Source organism: Apodemus sylvaticus, chromosome 5 (genome assembly GCF_947179515.1).
Source record: "Apodemus sylvaticus chromosome 5, mApoSyl1.1, whole genome shotgun sequence".
NCBI lineage: Eukaryota > Metazoa > Chordata > Mammalia > Rodentia > Muridae > Apodemus > Apodemus sylvaticus.
The window spans coordinates 141,376,684-141,391,606 of NC_067476.1; the positions used below are offsets into that span (position 1 = coordinate 141,376,684).

Genomic DNA, 14,923 nt, shown 5'->3' on the forward strand with positions numbered 1-14,923 from the left:
TATAAACATGAGGAATGGAGTCAGAATACCAGCTCCCACAATAAGAGCCGAGTGTGGCTGGGCATGCCTGTGACTGTGACAGTGGGGCTGAGGACAATGAGCTCCAGAGAGTTCACTGGTCAGCCAGCTCTGCCCAGACCACAAGCTTCAGAAGAGCATATCACCGTCCTCTGGCCTCACATGTGGGTCCGTGCATCTTCATATGCGTGCACCGCCCACCCCACTCCCACAGTAAAAAAACCAAAAAAAAAAAAAAATACCATTCTTTTCAAAACCACTTTCGTTTTTCCTTTTACTTTAAAAATGTAATTTGAAAAATAGAAACTCTTCCACGGTATCTGTGGCTCCCATTCCACTTGTCTGGGCTAATATCTGATCAGTACACAGACACTGAGAATATTACAATTACATTTCTATAATTACCAAACTGTTCTCCCACTAGATGTAACTTCCATTGAAGGCAAAGCTCAAGTTTGGTTTTGTTTGTTGCTTTGTTTTGAGACAGGCTCTCAGTATATATCCCTGGGTGTCCTGGAACTCTCTATGTAAACCGGACAGGACTCAACCTCAAACTCAAGAAATCCACCTGCCTCTGCCTCCTGAGTGCTGGGACTAAAGGTGTGTGCAACCACCTCCCAGCAAGTATTTTGTCATTTTTATTAACTTAAAAATATATTCAGGAGTGGGAGAGATGGCTCAGTAGTTAAAAGCACATACTACTTTTCTAAAGGACCCAAATTCAGTGTTCGGTTCCCAGCACCCATTATCAGTAGACTCACAACCCATATCAGCATAACTCAGGCTCCAGGGGGAGCTGAGGCTTCTGGTCCCCTTGGATACCAACACTCACATGTACCAATCCACATACATGTGCACACACATAATTAAAGATAATATATTTTTAAAGTATTGTTTTTAATTATAAAAAAGAATATATTCAAGGTTACTAACTTTTCAAAGTATCTCTAACATTATTCTTAGGACCAAACTGAATTCTGGGGCTTTGAACTAGGTATCAAGTGACTGCAACAGACTGAAGGACAATTCCTGCTACAGTTACAGACTATCTTATCTAAATTAACAAGTCTATCTCCACACAGAACCTGCCCATTAAAAGCAACTGCAAGGGGCTGGAAAGATGGCTCAGCAGCTCAGTGTACGTGAGTGGGATCTGAGGAAGGCCCGAGTCAGTGAGGTCCAGAGTGAATGTGTATTTGACATGGGAATGGCCATATCTTGAGGACACTCAAAGCCTCAGACCCATTGGGAAAATTGGCAAAGCTGATGCCCATATGACCCAGTCTCAGGCGCAAGAGAAATGACAAGACTTTCCTTGGGAGTCAAAGTCTGGATGATTGCACAAAGATAAAGACTAGCAACTACAGCCTCCTCCTCCCCAAACATCCTGAAACTGCAGGACTACAGACTTCCTACTGAGACTAGCGAGCCCCTCCCTCTAGAGCTGAGGTTACAGACAGGGGAGGCAGCAGTTGCCATAGCTCAGGTGTCTGTCTGTCCACTTTTTATTCACCCACAGCCCCAGCAGCATGCATGTCCTGCTATTGCAGAGAACCTGAGTTCACTTCAGCACCTGCACTGAGTGGCTCACAGTGGCCTGTAACTGTAGTTCTAAGGGATCTAGCACCCTCTGCTTCTGGCCTACGTAGGCTCACGCCGCACACACGCGCGCGCACACATGCACGCACACACGCACACCTATAAAGGAAAATCAGCCAGGAATAGTGGCACCTGCCTTTAATTCTAACAAAGGTAGGAGGATTTCTGTAAGTTCACAGCCAGCCTGGTCTACACAGTGTGATTCTGTCTCAGAAAAAAGAAAAGAAAAGAAAAGAAAAAAGGAAGGAAGGAAGGAAGGAAGGAAGGAAGGAAGGAAGGAAGGAAGGAAGGAAGGAAGGAAGAAGAAAAACGAAAATCAACTAGCAGCTTCCTATTTAGAGCAGGCTCCTAGGACATACATACAAATCCCAGTAGACAGGAGGTAGAGGCAGAGGATTGGAAGTTCAAGGCCAGCATGAGCTACAGAGCAGGACCCTGTCTCACTACTCTCCTTTGCAGGTGCTCTGTTTTCATGCACACCATGGAATCAGATTCCATACAGAAGGTTGTGAGCCACCACGTGGTTGCTAAGAATTGAACTCAGGAACTGGGGAAAAGCAGCTAATGCTGTTAATCGCTGAGCCATCTCTCCTGGCCCCGAATCTCCTTTGTAAAAGAAAACTCTACAAACAACAATCGAATGGTTCCAGTCCAATCTGTCTCAACATCTTCATGAATAAATTGGGAGGGGGACATACTTATCAAATGAGCAGATGACAAACTCGGCAGGAAAACAAAATGTTACATGAACCAAAAATATCTCCACAATCTGTCTCAATGGACTGCACCTCACAAGAATCTGAACAGGGAAAACACAAGGTCCTGAACATGGGTCTAGTAGATAAAACTCCAGAGGCCCAGGATACATGAATCACAACTACCTATGTAAAAAAGCCTTTTAAAAAAGGGGAAGGAGAGAGAGAGAGAGAGAGAGAGAGAGAGAGAGAGAGAGAGAGACGAGGTACTAGGACACGCTCAGTGCAAGTCAATAGTGACGTCCACTCCAAATTAATATGCTTTAGATAGAGAAATATGTTATGTCCCCAATGTGCAAAGCAAGACACCAGACCTGCTTGGCATAGCAGCATCTACTGATTCTAATTTTGAACATTATGTTTCAAGAGACAAGCGGTTCCAGTCATATTAAAGAGTAAGCTCTGTCCTACTGTGCAGTAGTGAGACTATAGCTAACACGAGTGTAGTGTAGCTGAAGATGGTTAGAAGAGGGGATTTTGTATATTCTCACTCTACAGAAACAATACATGTAGAATGGTGGGTACATTAATGACTCTGGTTTGATTATAACACAATGCACATGTGTCAAATATAACTTTAAATATGTATGATAAGCCAACTAAAAATAAAATTAAGAGATGAGAAAAAGAAAAAAAAGATCAGAGAGCAGACTGGCAAGGGGGCTCAGCACTTGCCATATAATCCTGGTGATCTGAGTTTAGATAAGGCACACGCACAAAATGGTAAATAAATAAAAGTTGAGAGAGAGAGAGAGAGAGAACAAAGAATATTTAACTAGGAGAAAACAGGAGAGAGGCCCTAAATTCGTCTATTCAAATATTAAAATCAAAACCAGAGGTTGGGCCAAAGAGATTACTTAATGAAGCAAGACCTGTCCAGCAGGGAAAGAATGTATAAAGATTTAAGTAATAGAACGGACAACTTAAAATGTGGAAAATTAGTTTGTTAAAGGAATAAATGTCTGGTGAACATCCAGCTCTTTTTAATTTAAGATTTACTTTAAAGTGTGTGTGTGTGCGTATGTACATGAGTTTACATGCCCTCGGATATTGAAGGTACTGGATCCCCTGGAGCTGAGTTAGTTAGAGGCTGTTGTGAGCAGCCCAAGCTGAATGCTGGGAGCCAAATTCAGGTCCCCTGACAAAGCAGTATCTGCTGTTGACCTCGGGGCCATCTCTCCAGACCCAGAGCCTGCAGCTTTCCAACCAGAAGTTCACTATTGACCTCAAGTGGATCTGTTGGCAATTTCATTCTGACTTCTAATCTCTGAACCCAGTTAATAGCCAAGATACGAGGGCACGTGACAGAGAGCATACTGCCCAGCAGAAATGCCCTGGCAAGGCTCAATAGTACTTTTTAAATAAATTAATCAATTTGTTCTCGTCAGCCTCTCACCTGAAAAGATGCAGTGTGTTTTGATGCTTAAGTGTCATAGGAAGCCAATTCATCAACAGCAAGAGTGAGGTAATGGAATTCTTCATTTATTTGAAAATTCTGTAGTCTGTTAATACACCTGACCACTGAGGTTTAAAAGGCACAGATTTTTTTTCAGACCATAAACTTTCTTAACTATATCAACACAAGGTGAGTGTACTGGCTGGTTTTGTGTGTCAACTTGACACAGGCTGAAGTTATCACAGAGAAAAGAGCTTCAGTTGATGAAATGACTCCACGAGATCCAGCTGTAAGGCATTTTCTCAATTAGTGATCAAAGAGAGGAGGGCCCATTGTGGGTGGTGCCATCCCTGGGCTGGTGGTCTTGGGTTCTATAAGAAAGCAGACTAAGCAAGGTAGGGGAAGCAGGCCAGTAAGGAACATCCCTTCATGGCCTCTGCATCAGCTCCTGCTTCCTGACCTGCTTCAGTTCCAGTCCTGATTTCCTTTGGTGATGAACAGCAGTGTTGAAGTGTAAGCTGAATAAACCTTTTCCTCTCCAGCTAGCTTCCTGGTCATGATGTTTGTGCAGGAATAGAAACCCTGACTAAGACAGTGAGGTTTTGGGGGTTTCACAGAACAACTTGTTCTATAGCCATTATAAGACAATGGGCAGCAGGGCTAAAATAGGTCATATAAAATGAAGGGACTCTCTGGGCTGGAGAGATGGCTCAGTGGTTCAGGGTATAGATTGCTCTTCTAGAGGTCCTCAGTTCAATTTCCAGCACCCAAATGGTGGCTTACAACTATCTATAATGGGACCTGATTTCCTGTTCTGATGTATATGAAGACAGAGCACTCACATAGAGAAGAAGGAGAAGAAGAAGGAGGAGGAGGAGGAGGAGGAGGAGGAACTCCCAAGCTGATTGACAATTTACCCAATACACATAAACTGAGCTCCTACTAAGTGTAGGGACATGACCGAGTGAATAGGTATTATTACACTGATGAGACTTCAACAGACAGACACACACACAAACATGGCTGGCATGCACATGCTGCAGACATACGTGTAGGCAAAACATATATATACTTAAAAGGAAAATAATTTTTAAAAGATTTTTAAGAAAGAAAAAAAACCCCACATCTGGACCATAATCCACCCAAAGTTACAAACCTAGTGTCAACAGGGCATAGTTTTAAAACTAGCATCACAGGCTGGAGAGATGGCTCAGAGGTTAAGAGTACTGACTGCTCTTCCAAAGGTCCTGAGTTCAACTCCCAGCAACCACATGGTGGCTCACAACCATCCTTAATGAGATCTGACGCCCTCTTCTGGGGTGTCTGAAGACAGCTACAGTGTAGTTATATATAATAAATAAATAAATCTTTAAAAAAAAACTACTAGTATCACACTAGAAGAAGCATGTCAGAGGACTGGTGAGACTGCTCAGTGGTTAGTAACACAGTTGCTTTTGCAAAGGACGGGAGTTTGACTCTCAGAGCTCACTCGGCTCACAATCACCTGTAACTCCAGTTCCAGGGATCCAATGCCCTCTGACCTTTGAGGGCACCAGGTACACATGTGATGATATGTATATATATATATACAGATGTGCACAGTTCCTCCCTATCCTATACTTAAAAATTTTTTTAAAAAATCTAAAATCCAAATGAAAACAGCACACTAGAAGGGATTGATGCCTATGCAGATAGGAGCCTACCTGTAAGACAAAAGCCACTCCTGGAAAGGAAGCAACCAAATTTTACTAAAGATAAATACATAGCTAGGCATAAAGTTGCAAGGCTGTGACTCTAGCACTGGAGAGGCTGAGGCAAAGACACCCTAGGATACACAGGCAGCCTAGGATACACAGGGAGACCCTGCCTCAAAAAGCACAAAGGTAGATGAATTGCCCCTTGCCATCAAAACACAATCAACAGTAGACGGAGCGGATGAAAACTACCAAGTGAGACCCAAAGGCGAGATACAAGTTGGAAAGAGAAAGTGAACTTAATGAAAGAAATTCAAAATGTCTCATCTAAAGACTAGCCGACCTAGGGTCTAAGACAAAGTTAACACAGGTCACACCCTCACTGTACAAGAGTCAGTATGATCCAGTCAGCTTGGAGAATACAGAATACTTACGTTTACACAAAAGAACCAAGCAGCTCAATTCAATACTTGACTGACACTGCGCATGTGTTCCTTAAACTAAATGGTCATGTTAAATGGCTTGTTTGCTTGTTTGTTTTTCCTTATTCTTTCTTTTAGACAGGGTTTAGAGGCTCAGGCTAGTCTTGACCTTCTAGAATCTGCTGCTTCTACTTCCAAAGAGCTGGGATTACAGCCACCACCACACCCTGGACCTATGTTTAATCTTGAAATGGGCTCTTTGTAGGGAGGGAAGACCTTTTGTTTACAGACTAAAGCAAAAATGACCCTTAGGAATGCAAAATCAACATTAAAAAGAAAGTAATAATAAAATTCTTGTATTAATCGATTGGTTATTTAACACATCCTCGTGAGCACCTCCTCCAAACGCAGGCTGATCTGTGAGCTGTGCGGCTGTACAGCAAGCCTAAGGCTCCTCCCACAGTTGCTGATGTTCTTAAACCTGCAATTTATTATTGAGGTTTTAAGCCTCAGCACTATCCCTGTCTCTCAGTGGTTCCAGTGGCTCATAAATAATCCTGATCTCTTTTACATATAAGGAAGGCGAAGAATCCAGCTAGCAAAGTAAAGAAAAACAGGAGTGCTCAGGCCTTCCTCTAATGGCTCCCAGTCTCTGTATAAGGCCAGCCCAGAGAACAGGCTCTACAGTGGAAGGCCTGCTGCATCTGTACCCGCCCTCGCCTCTATTTACCTAGTACAGCTTCCTGCCTTTCACGTGCTAAAGTGACTTAAGGTCACACAGAGGAGAAGAGAGGAGCTGAGACACAGCCTGAGCTTTCCCCCAAGCCAGCGTCTCTCACACTGTTCCTTCAATCCAGTGAGGCCCAACACAGCAGCTTCTTCCTGCTGAGAGAACATCCCTGTCTGCAGAGTCAAAAGAACAAGGGCCTCTCCTCTCTTCGAGGCAAAAAGAAAGGGATTCACCAGAGAGGGCAGAATCCTGGCATTCCTGATGCTGACCTGCCACATTTCGGCAGCTCCGAACATCCTGTCTCACACACAACCATGTTTGGAATTTGGCCTTGTTCAACCAGATCTACCATTGAGAGAATCTACTTCTGAATTCCGTGACCAGGGCACATGTGCGCAGGTCTGCTGCACTGACAGCAATAAACAACTCTCAAGTGGAATTTTTATAGAGCTTGTTTGCCTTATTTATCATCTCCTGAGGCCTCGGGAGATGCTACCATGGCCACATTCAAGCCCCTTAGTTTGCTAAGGAGCGGATTATTTGTTGGTGAGCTAGCACACAGACCCTTTCCTGGGGCTACGCACGTGGTTATCTCTACCTGGTTTCCTAAACTTCCTCTCTAAGCTCTCTAGGGGGAGCTCGGTAGTCACCAGATTTGTCTGTGGCAAAAGAAAGCAAGTCAAAATGCTTCCTGAAGCCACCTCACCTACCGTGAACTACCATAGCTACATACGGCTTCCAACCAGATGCACAAGAGCAAGGCCCTGGCTAGTACCAGGGCACTGCATGGGCCTTTGGTTTGAACAACAAGGAACTCACCAGTGTGTGGATGTGTGAACACAGCCTTTGGCTGGGGGAAGACGAAAGAAACAGTGCACACAGCTAGGGCACACCATCCAGAGGGTCGGAAGCGGCTGGAGTCCAGCAGGAGCCCGGACACTGTACAGCTACATCAAAACTGCAAGGGTGCTTTGAAAGAGGCCCTGGCAGCTGCTGCCAGCTTGCGAGGGCAGTTCCCTGGCTGGACTGTGATGGGGGCAGTATGTTTTCCAAACCCTTCCCACCCAACCCTTACTTCCTTTTCGTCTTTACAAGAGTTTTACCTGCCTCCTCTAATGTCCATCCTCCATCTTCCTTTGGCACTTGAAACATCTTTTCAAGTTACTTCTGACTCTCCTAACAGTTCAGGCCCATCCTCTGGCTCTGGATCCCTGAAGGTCAAGGATTGCAGTCCTTAAGCATCTACTATTTCCAGGGCTTTCTATGACACAGGCAGTGAATGCCAAGAAAAGCAGCGCTCACTTTAGAGCTGGTAGTCGAAGTCATTTCTGTCATTATTTGTATTCAGAAAAAGAGATCCCGGTCCCCTTGGCCACTAAGAAGGCACACTAGGGCATTAACATAACAGTTCAAGGAGTCTTGGGTTTGTCTCCGATTCACCACTGCTATGTGGGACATGAAGTGACTTGTGACAAATGTCATCAGATCGCCTGAACCATTCCTCCTCATGTAAATCAAGGGGCCTGAAGTAGAGACGAGGCTTTGAAAACTGCCTTTGGGGTTTCCAGGAAGATGCTTCAGGGTCCTTGACCACACCATTTCCACATCCTTCTCGCCAAGCAGCAATCTTTTCACCCACTTACACAGTGCGGCTGAGATGAGATTTACTCTGTGCATGCGCAGAACTCAGCAATGCAGAGCAAGGACCTGACTTCCAGAATTTCAAAAACTTTCACAGTGAAATAACAAACGAGGGCATTTATAACTTGACTGTAAATTAAACAAAATGATGTGGGCAGGGGAGGCTGAGACTTAAAGAGAGGGCTCATATATAAATAATAATATTTATTATTATTGCTTGGTTTTTGTTTTGTTGTTTAAGACAGGGTTTCTTTATGTAGCCCTGGCTGTCCTGGAACTCACGCTGTAGACCAGGCTGGTCTCGAACTCAGATATCTGCCTGCCTCTGTCTCCCAAGAGCTGGGATTAGAGGCGTACGCCACTAGCTCAATTATTCTGCCTTTATTAAGGCAGAGTGATGCAGCAGGCCATCTGACACCCTCCTTTGGCCTCTGCACACAAAAACCACATGCAGATAGACAGACAGACAGACACACACACACACACACACACAAATACAAACCATGTAATGTACATATGTATGTATGAAAATATTACACAGTCCTCCATCAACATGTATAATTTTTATGTTTTTATATACTAAATTTTTAAACTTAAAATTGTTTAAAATGAGAAGAAATTCCAAAGAATCACAGATCTACCTTCAGATGGAAGGGAAGACTTTATAATGAACATAATGCCTTCATTACATATTGAGGAGAAGCAAGAGTTTATCCAGTAGTAAGAATGGTCAATACCAAGACTCCACAGAATGGCAGAGACAAGAGCAGTCAAGGTACAGGCTGCAGCCTCTAGGGCATGAATGCCATGCTCAGAATCTTGAGAGTAGAGGTGGGCACCAGGGACTGGTGATTGCACCCCCTGGTGAAATCAATTTGGTGGGTTAACCCTTCAACTTCTGTGTAAAATTAGTCCAAATAGGAAGTATCAGACCTTTCCTGATGTTGTAAACAAAGGCGTTACATATTTGCATCCAATGTGAGCATGCGCGTTGGTTACAAAGTAAATTCATTACTGTAAGCTCAGGGTCAACAGAGTTTGAGCTAAGTAACCAATGACTGACTGACTGACCAGGTGAGACAATGAAGGGCAGGCAAGGCGCGCTCCTAGGTACCTGAAGGGACTAGCTGCGGCGGATGGGCTAAGGACCGTGCAGGAAGGCTGTTTTACCAAGCCCATGCAGGGATGCCTGGTAACTACAACAGCACCTTTTCCCACAGCCGCAGGCAATACTGATCTTGTTCAGCAAAGACAACAGTGACACAGTCGGCGCCACTGCAAGCTCACTGAATATACAACTAACAAAGGAACAGAAGGGAGTCTGGGGCCTTAAATCTCAACCCCCAGAAAAGTATGGGGCCAGAGAGCAGACGGGAGCAGTGCAGCACCTGAGAGAGTGTACAGGGTTGCTGGCATCCCGTTCCAATCTCACCTGCCAATTAGGACCCAGGCGAATCTAGGACATTCACCCATAGCACCCAGGTGAATATTCTGGAAAGCCCCCCATTAGGGTACTTTCCTTTATTAGGAGTCCGTCTGGTGTGGTTTTGTTTGGTGGGGATTTGTCCTTCCTGATGATTGCTTCCTAAGCCTCCATCCCTCACAACTGCCACTCCAAGAGGTGATTCAGTTCGTGTTCCTGCAGAGTCTCTGTTTACTGCACTCTCAGTCGGAGATTGGCTGCTCCTCACTGTATACCCTGGTATATACCCTTAGAGCTAAGAGACCAGGACTAGAAGAACCCAACTTCCGACAGATTTATTGGACAGACCCAGCCCTCTTCTGTTTTTTACCCCTTAGGAGAGGGAGTCCCCAATTCTCAGATCACTACACAACTGGGCCCAAACCACTTTTCTGGTGACCCTTTCACTTGATTCCTCCACAAACGTACCCCAAACACGTCAGCCTTCAAACACTCCGAGTTCTGTAGTCCGGTACCTCCCTCCAGCCACTGAATGCAGACGAATTCACTGAATTTGTGCTCCTTCACAGCTGTTCTTTGGGCTGTGAGCCAGGCATTTAGTTATCATCAACTACAGACAACCTCTCTCAAGGAAGGCCCATCTTCCGCCAGTTTCTTGAACGTGTGAACCATATCACAGACTTCTCTCTAGTACCTTACGATCCCAAACACACAGTAGGTCCTTAACAAGGTTTTGCTGAGTCAAATAAAAAAGAGTCGAGACATTCTACCAAAACCTATATAGACTGTAAGAATTAAAGAGGCAGGAAGAGGCTGGAGAAAGACAAAGAACAGATTGCTCCCCACCCCCGACTTCTACTTAGCTGGTGAGATACCCCCCACTCTTCTAAAAAAGTTACCTTAGCAAGAAGAGCTGAGTAGACAAAGTTTGGAAAGTTTAAAGAAATCCAAGTAATTTCAAGGCTCTCTCAGCTATTAGTCAGGTGTTGACCTTGGGATGCGGTCACAGGGATTATATATTTTATTTTGCTGTCCACTCCCTCTCCCACTCGGATACCTCCAGCTATATGCGCAATAAAGAGTCTTTCATACGGGCTCTGAATATTATCATTGAGCTCCTCTGGGGACAGCTTAGCCCTCTCGAAACCCTCCCACCTTTCCAATGAGTAATTCTACCATCCAGTCCTCAGCTCTTTAAAAAAGTAGTTTTCTTCTCAATGTATCCAGTATCCCCTCCCTGCACCCTGTGCTTAACCTCTACCACGGACACCAAAGGCAGACTGTGTGCCTTCTCACCCGCCCGCCCAGCAAGCAGCACAGTATCAACCTAGGGAGTGCTCCGACGGTCGGTCGGTCGGAGCGCACTCTTCTCTCCTATAGGCACAACTTGTATACATTGTCCAACTTAGCAAGATAGTTTTTACCTGGACTATCTCCCTCACTGGGCTGGGCTTCTTGAGAGCCAGTTCTAGTGCCCAGCGAAGTGCTCAGGGCACAGTGTCCCTTCTATAAACTACTGATTTAGAGGGTTAAAAACAAAATCCGTAAAATAAACTGCCCCTTCAGGCTCCTCAGCCAAACTCAGTGAGCTTGGAAAGAGGGGCACTGCAGAGACTATCAGGACCAAGCATCTTTATATGGTAGCCAGGCCTGTGGTGCAAGGCTCAGCTAAAGGCAGGCTCAAACAAGGGTCCTTTGACCGGCAGCCCTCCCCATGCTCCACAGTCATGGAGCATTCACCATGGTCAGGGTAGAAGTTGGTAGGAACTTCTCCAGAGTTTACCTTCCAAGATCTGGCGGCTCCCCCAGCCCCCACCTCAATGACTCCTATATCCCCCTTTGACCTTTAATGCTGTGTAACAGTAGATGAAAAATGGATTTTTTTTTTTTTTGGCTACTTCACAGCTGAAGAAAAAATATACCGTTTAAGGTGTTAAATATTTTCACATGCAACAAATCTGGTTTGACTCTAACCTGCCACGCACCCTCAGAGGCACAGGCGTAAATGTCAGTGGTATAATTTGTTATAGGTTTCTGATGACCAGCAATGAAAATGACCACGGATTCTCACAATTCAAACCACTTTTACGTAAATGTGAACTTTCCTAAAACAGCCGAGGGAGGCAACTTTTCCACCCAACCTCAGAGAGTCTCTTAGAGATACTGATAGCATTATTCATGGGGTTAGGTGTTCTTTGAAAAAAAAAATATTACAAATATTAGTTTCTTTCTGGGTTTATGCTTTGACCTTTAACAAAAATGTGCTTCAAGGCACCAGTTATGAAAATGAGAGGGACAGGTTTCCATGCTGGAACAAGTGCCATTTATATAATCGAACCCAACGAGAGCTGCATCTTAAAGCACACACATGCATTTGATAATCTCACTTACCAGACATGAAGCAGGGTTATAAGAAACCAGGAGTTGAATGTATCAGGCATCTGACACCCTAGAAAATAACAGTGAAGTGTAAATAGGTGAAGGCACAAGAGGAGGCATGCTGACTTGTTTTAACCACTGGAGGGAATCTGTTCAACTAAGACCATGGCAGTATGGTCTTCCTAGTCACACTATTGCAGAAAAGATCAATAAAAACACAGTATAAGACTATGTATGGGCTGGAGCAACAGACACAGACAACCAGCCTCCTAGCTCCAGCCTTGCTGCTGCCTTATAGCCTTGAGCAGACTGTAGCAGCCTTGGGTAGACTGTAGCAGCCTTGGGCAGACTGTAACCTTATAGACTTGAGCAAACAGCTTCTTCCCTCTCATTTTACACAATGTTTCTCATTTTACACAATGTGGCAGATTCGACCTCTTATGTCCCTTCCAATCTCATGAAGTTCTGTGCTATTCTCCCTTGCTTGGCTTGAAGACTACAATGCTAAGCAAATACAACCTCTCCTGCTCCCCTTACATCTGCCACTGTAATAATCACTTGAGCCCTGCTGAAAAGGTTAAGCCTTCTGGCCTCTGTTTCCAAGTTTTTAAAGACAATCCAATGTGATATGGCCACGAATGTGCCGAATGATTTACCCAAATAACCGGGAGGGAGAAAAGTGGAGCTCTTAGGAGCTAGGACTGAACAGGGAAGAGGACTGCAGCCACTCAAAGGCTAAACTTCAACCTCCAGGGATGACACCAGGCTCTAGGTTTATATCCTGCAAGCTGGGTCTCAGTTCAGACATCCAGGCCTCTCAATTCTCACACTTCTAAGTCAGCTAAGGGATTCTCACTACACATTCCCTCCTCCTGACACAACCAGAGGCAAAGCTTGACAAGAAGCAGGAAGGTCGGACGAGAGAAGACTGGAGGCATGTGAGCCTTCCTGGTGGAGTTGGTCTTTTGGAGTGATGACTCACAAAGAAGACGACGAATAAGGCTGGGCATGATAGCACCAGCCTAGAATTCCAGCACACATCCTGCAATCCTGTGAGGCAGGGCAGTGCTGCAAATTCAAAGCCAGCCTGGGCTACATAAAGTCTGTATACCCACCGCCACCACCGCTGCCAACCAATGCCCCCCCCCCCCGCCCTGCCCCCAAACTCCCAAAGTATCCTCTGCCAGTCAGTGTTCAGTGAGGTGACAGTTAACCAGGGTCACTAGGAGTGAACACACAGGGCAGGACCCTAGAAGGGAGTCCCTGGTCACTCTGGCTGGGCTTATAACATGCCAGACGTAATAAGTGCTTCGAAGCCTGTAGCTCAACAAATCTGTACAACATCCCCAGTACGTGGATATTTATATTATCCCCTCGTGACAGATGAGAAAGCTGACAGTGGAATCAAGACAACTGCTCAGGGAAACACGAACCATGAAGTGAGCCGCCTGGGATTAAATTCACACTTCCTTGATTCTATCAGCAGTGTGTGGACTGTTACTGAAGTAGCTAATGCCACACCAAGCAATGCTAATCATCTTTTATAGCATTTCTCTTAATCTTTACCTCAACGCAGGAAAGAAGTACCATAATCCTACTTTCAGGTAAGGAAACAGAAGGCCAATTAGCTATGGGCAGCCACCACGTTAAGCTAGCAACAAGGCTGGGCTTTGAATCCAGGTCTGTCACAAAAGGACACCAAAAATCTCGGGTGAGCTTACTGGGTGGTGCCCAGCAGCTGTCAAGTGGACTTCCTCTCCGAGCCCAGCAGGAGGGAGCTGGGGCTAGCTGAGCAGCCATCCAGCTATTAAGACCCATGCCATCTGAGTGCCGGCCAGACGCCCTCCGCCTAGAACAAGAATAGCCCGAGAAACTCTCAAGCCGGGATCTCAAGTTGGATCTTTTTTTTGGATGTTAAAACAAAACATTAAAATGAAAGACTTCTTGGAAGTCTGTCTTTCAATGTGGAGAATGAGATCTGGCTTCTTGTGCGGGGCAGTCTGTCCAATGGCTACCTCTACATCACAGCCTTCCCAAGAGCCTCCAGGAGCCTGTCCAATTGCCTCAGAGGGAGAATCCGTTCTTGGGCTGGAAAGCACAGACAGGTCAGCAGCTGGCCCTGGGTCATAGCTTTCCCTTCTGGGGGTCAGCTCAGGGCTGAGGAGAGTTTCTGCACATGAGTAAGCCCCTGTGCCCATGCAGGTCAGAACAGAAAGCCACAGAGTAAACCTCAAAAATATCAAACCAGCGAGTGAATGTTGACTATGAGCAACACAAAAATACGATTCTTAGCTCACAAAGTGTGTTTACATACTTCAGGGCTAAACCCTGAGACACTGCCATGATCACACTCCTGCTCCAATATATAAAATTAAATATTTCCATTACTGTCACCAGAGAGTGATAGTACCACTTTTTAATATAAGATCCGATTACTTAATTCAGAATCTAGACCCTGTTACTTTTTAAGCAGATCTAGGTGATGTTTCTGGGCCCACTTTCCTTCTCTCTGTAAGGCAGAACCAGAGGGCTTTCCTCAGAGCTACAACGACAAACGAAAGGTAAAAGGCCTAGACGGAGCTTAGTCAGCCTCTAGTCCCAGCACCAGAACTTGGGAGGCAGAGGAGAGAGCTGAAGTGGAAGCCATGATGCTCTATGTATCAAGTTCAAGGCCAGTCAGTACACACACACACACACACACACACACACACACACACACACACACACACAGAAACACACACATATATATACAATAATACAATATATCATACATATATATATATAGAGAGAGATGTAGATGTATATAGACCATCTCCCCCCTCAAAAAAAAAAGAGCTTAAAAAATGATTACCATTTAAAATAGGGA

The 14,923-nt window shown here is 45.0% G+C and overlaps 1 protein-coding gene across 4 annotated transcripts in view; it reads right to left on the reverse strand.

The window, feature by feature from the left end:
* Window positions 1-14,923, reverse strand: part of LOC127686137 (ubiquinol-cytochrome-c reductase complex assembly factor 1) — an 84,555-nt gene that overhangs the window by 43,076 nt on the left and 26,556 nt on the right. For all 4 annotated transcript variants that reach the window (XM_052184055.1, XM_052184056.1, XM_052184057.1 and 1 more), the window contains one exon: window positions 12,070-12,127. In XM_052184055.1, coding sequence (XP_052040015.1) covers window positions 12,070-12,127 — 58 coding nt within the window. The remainder of the gene's footprint in view (window positions 1-12,069; window positions 12,128-14,923) is intronic.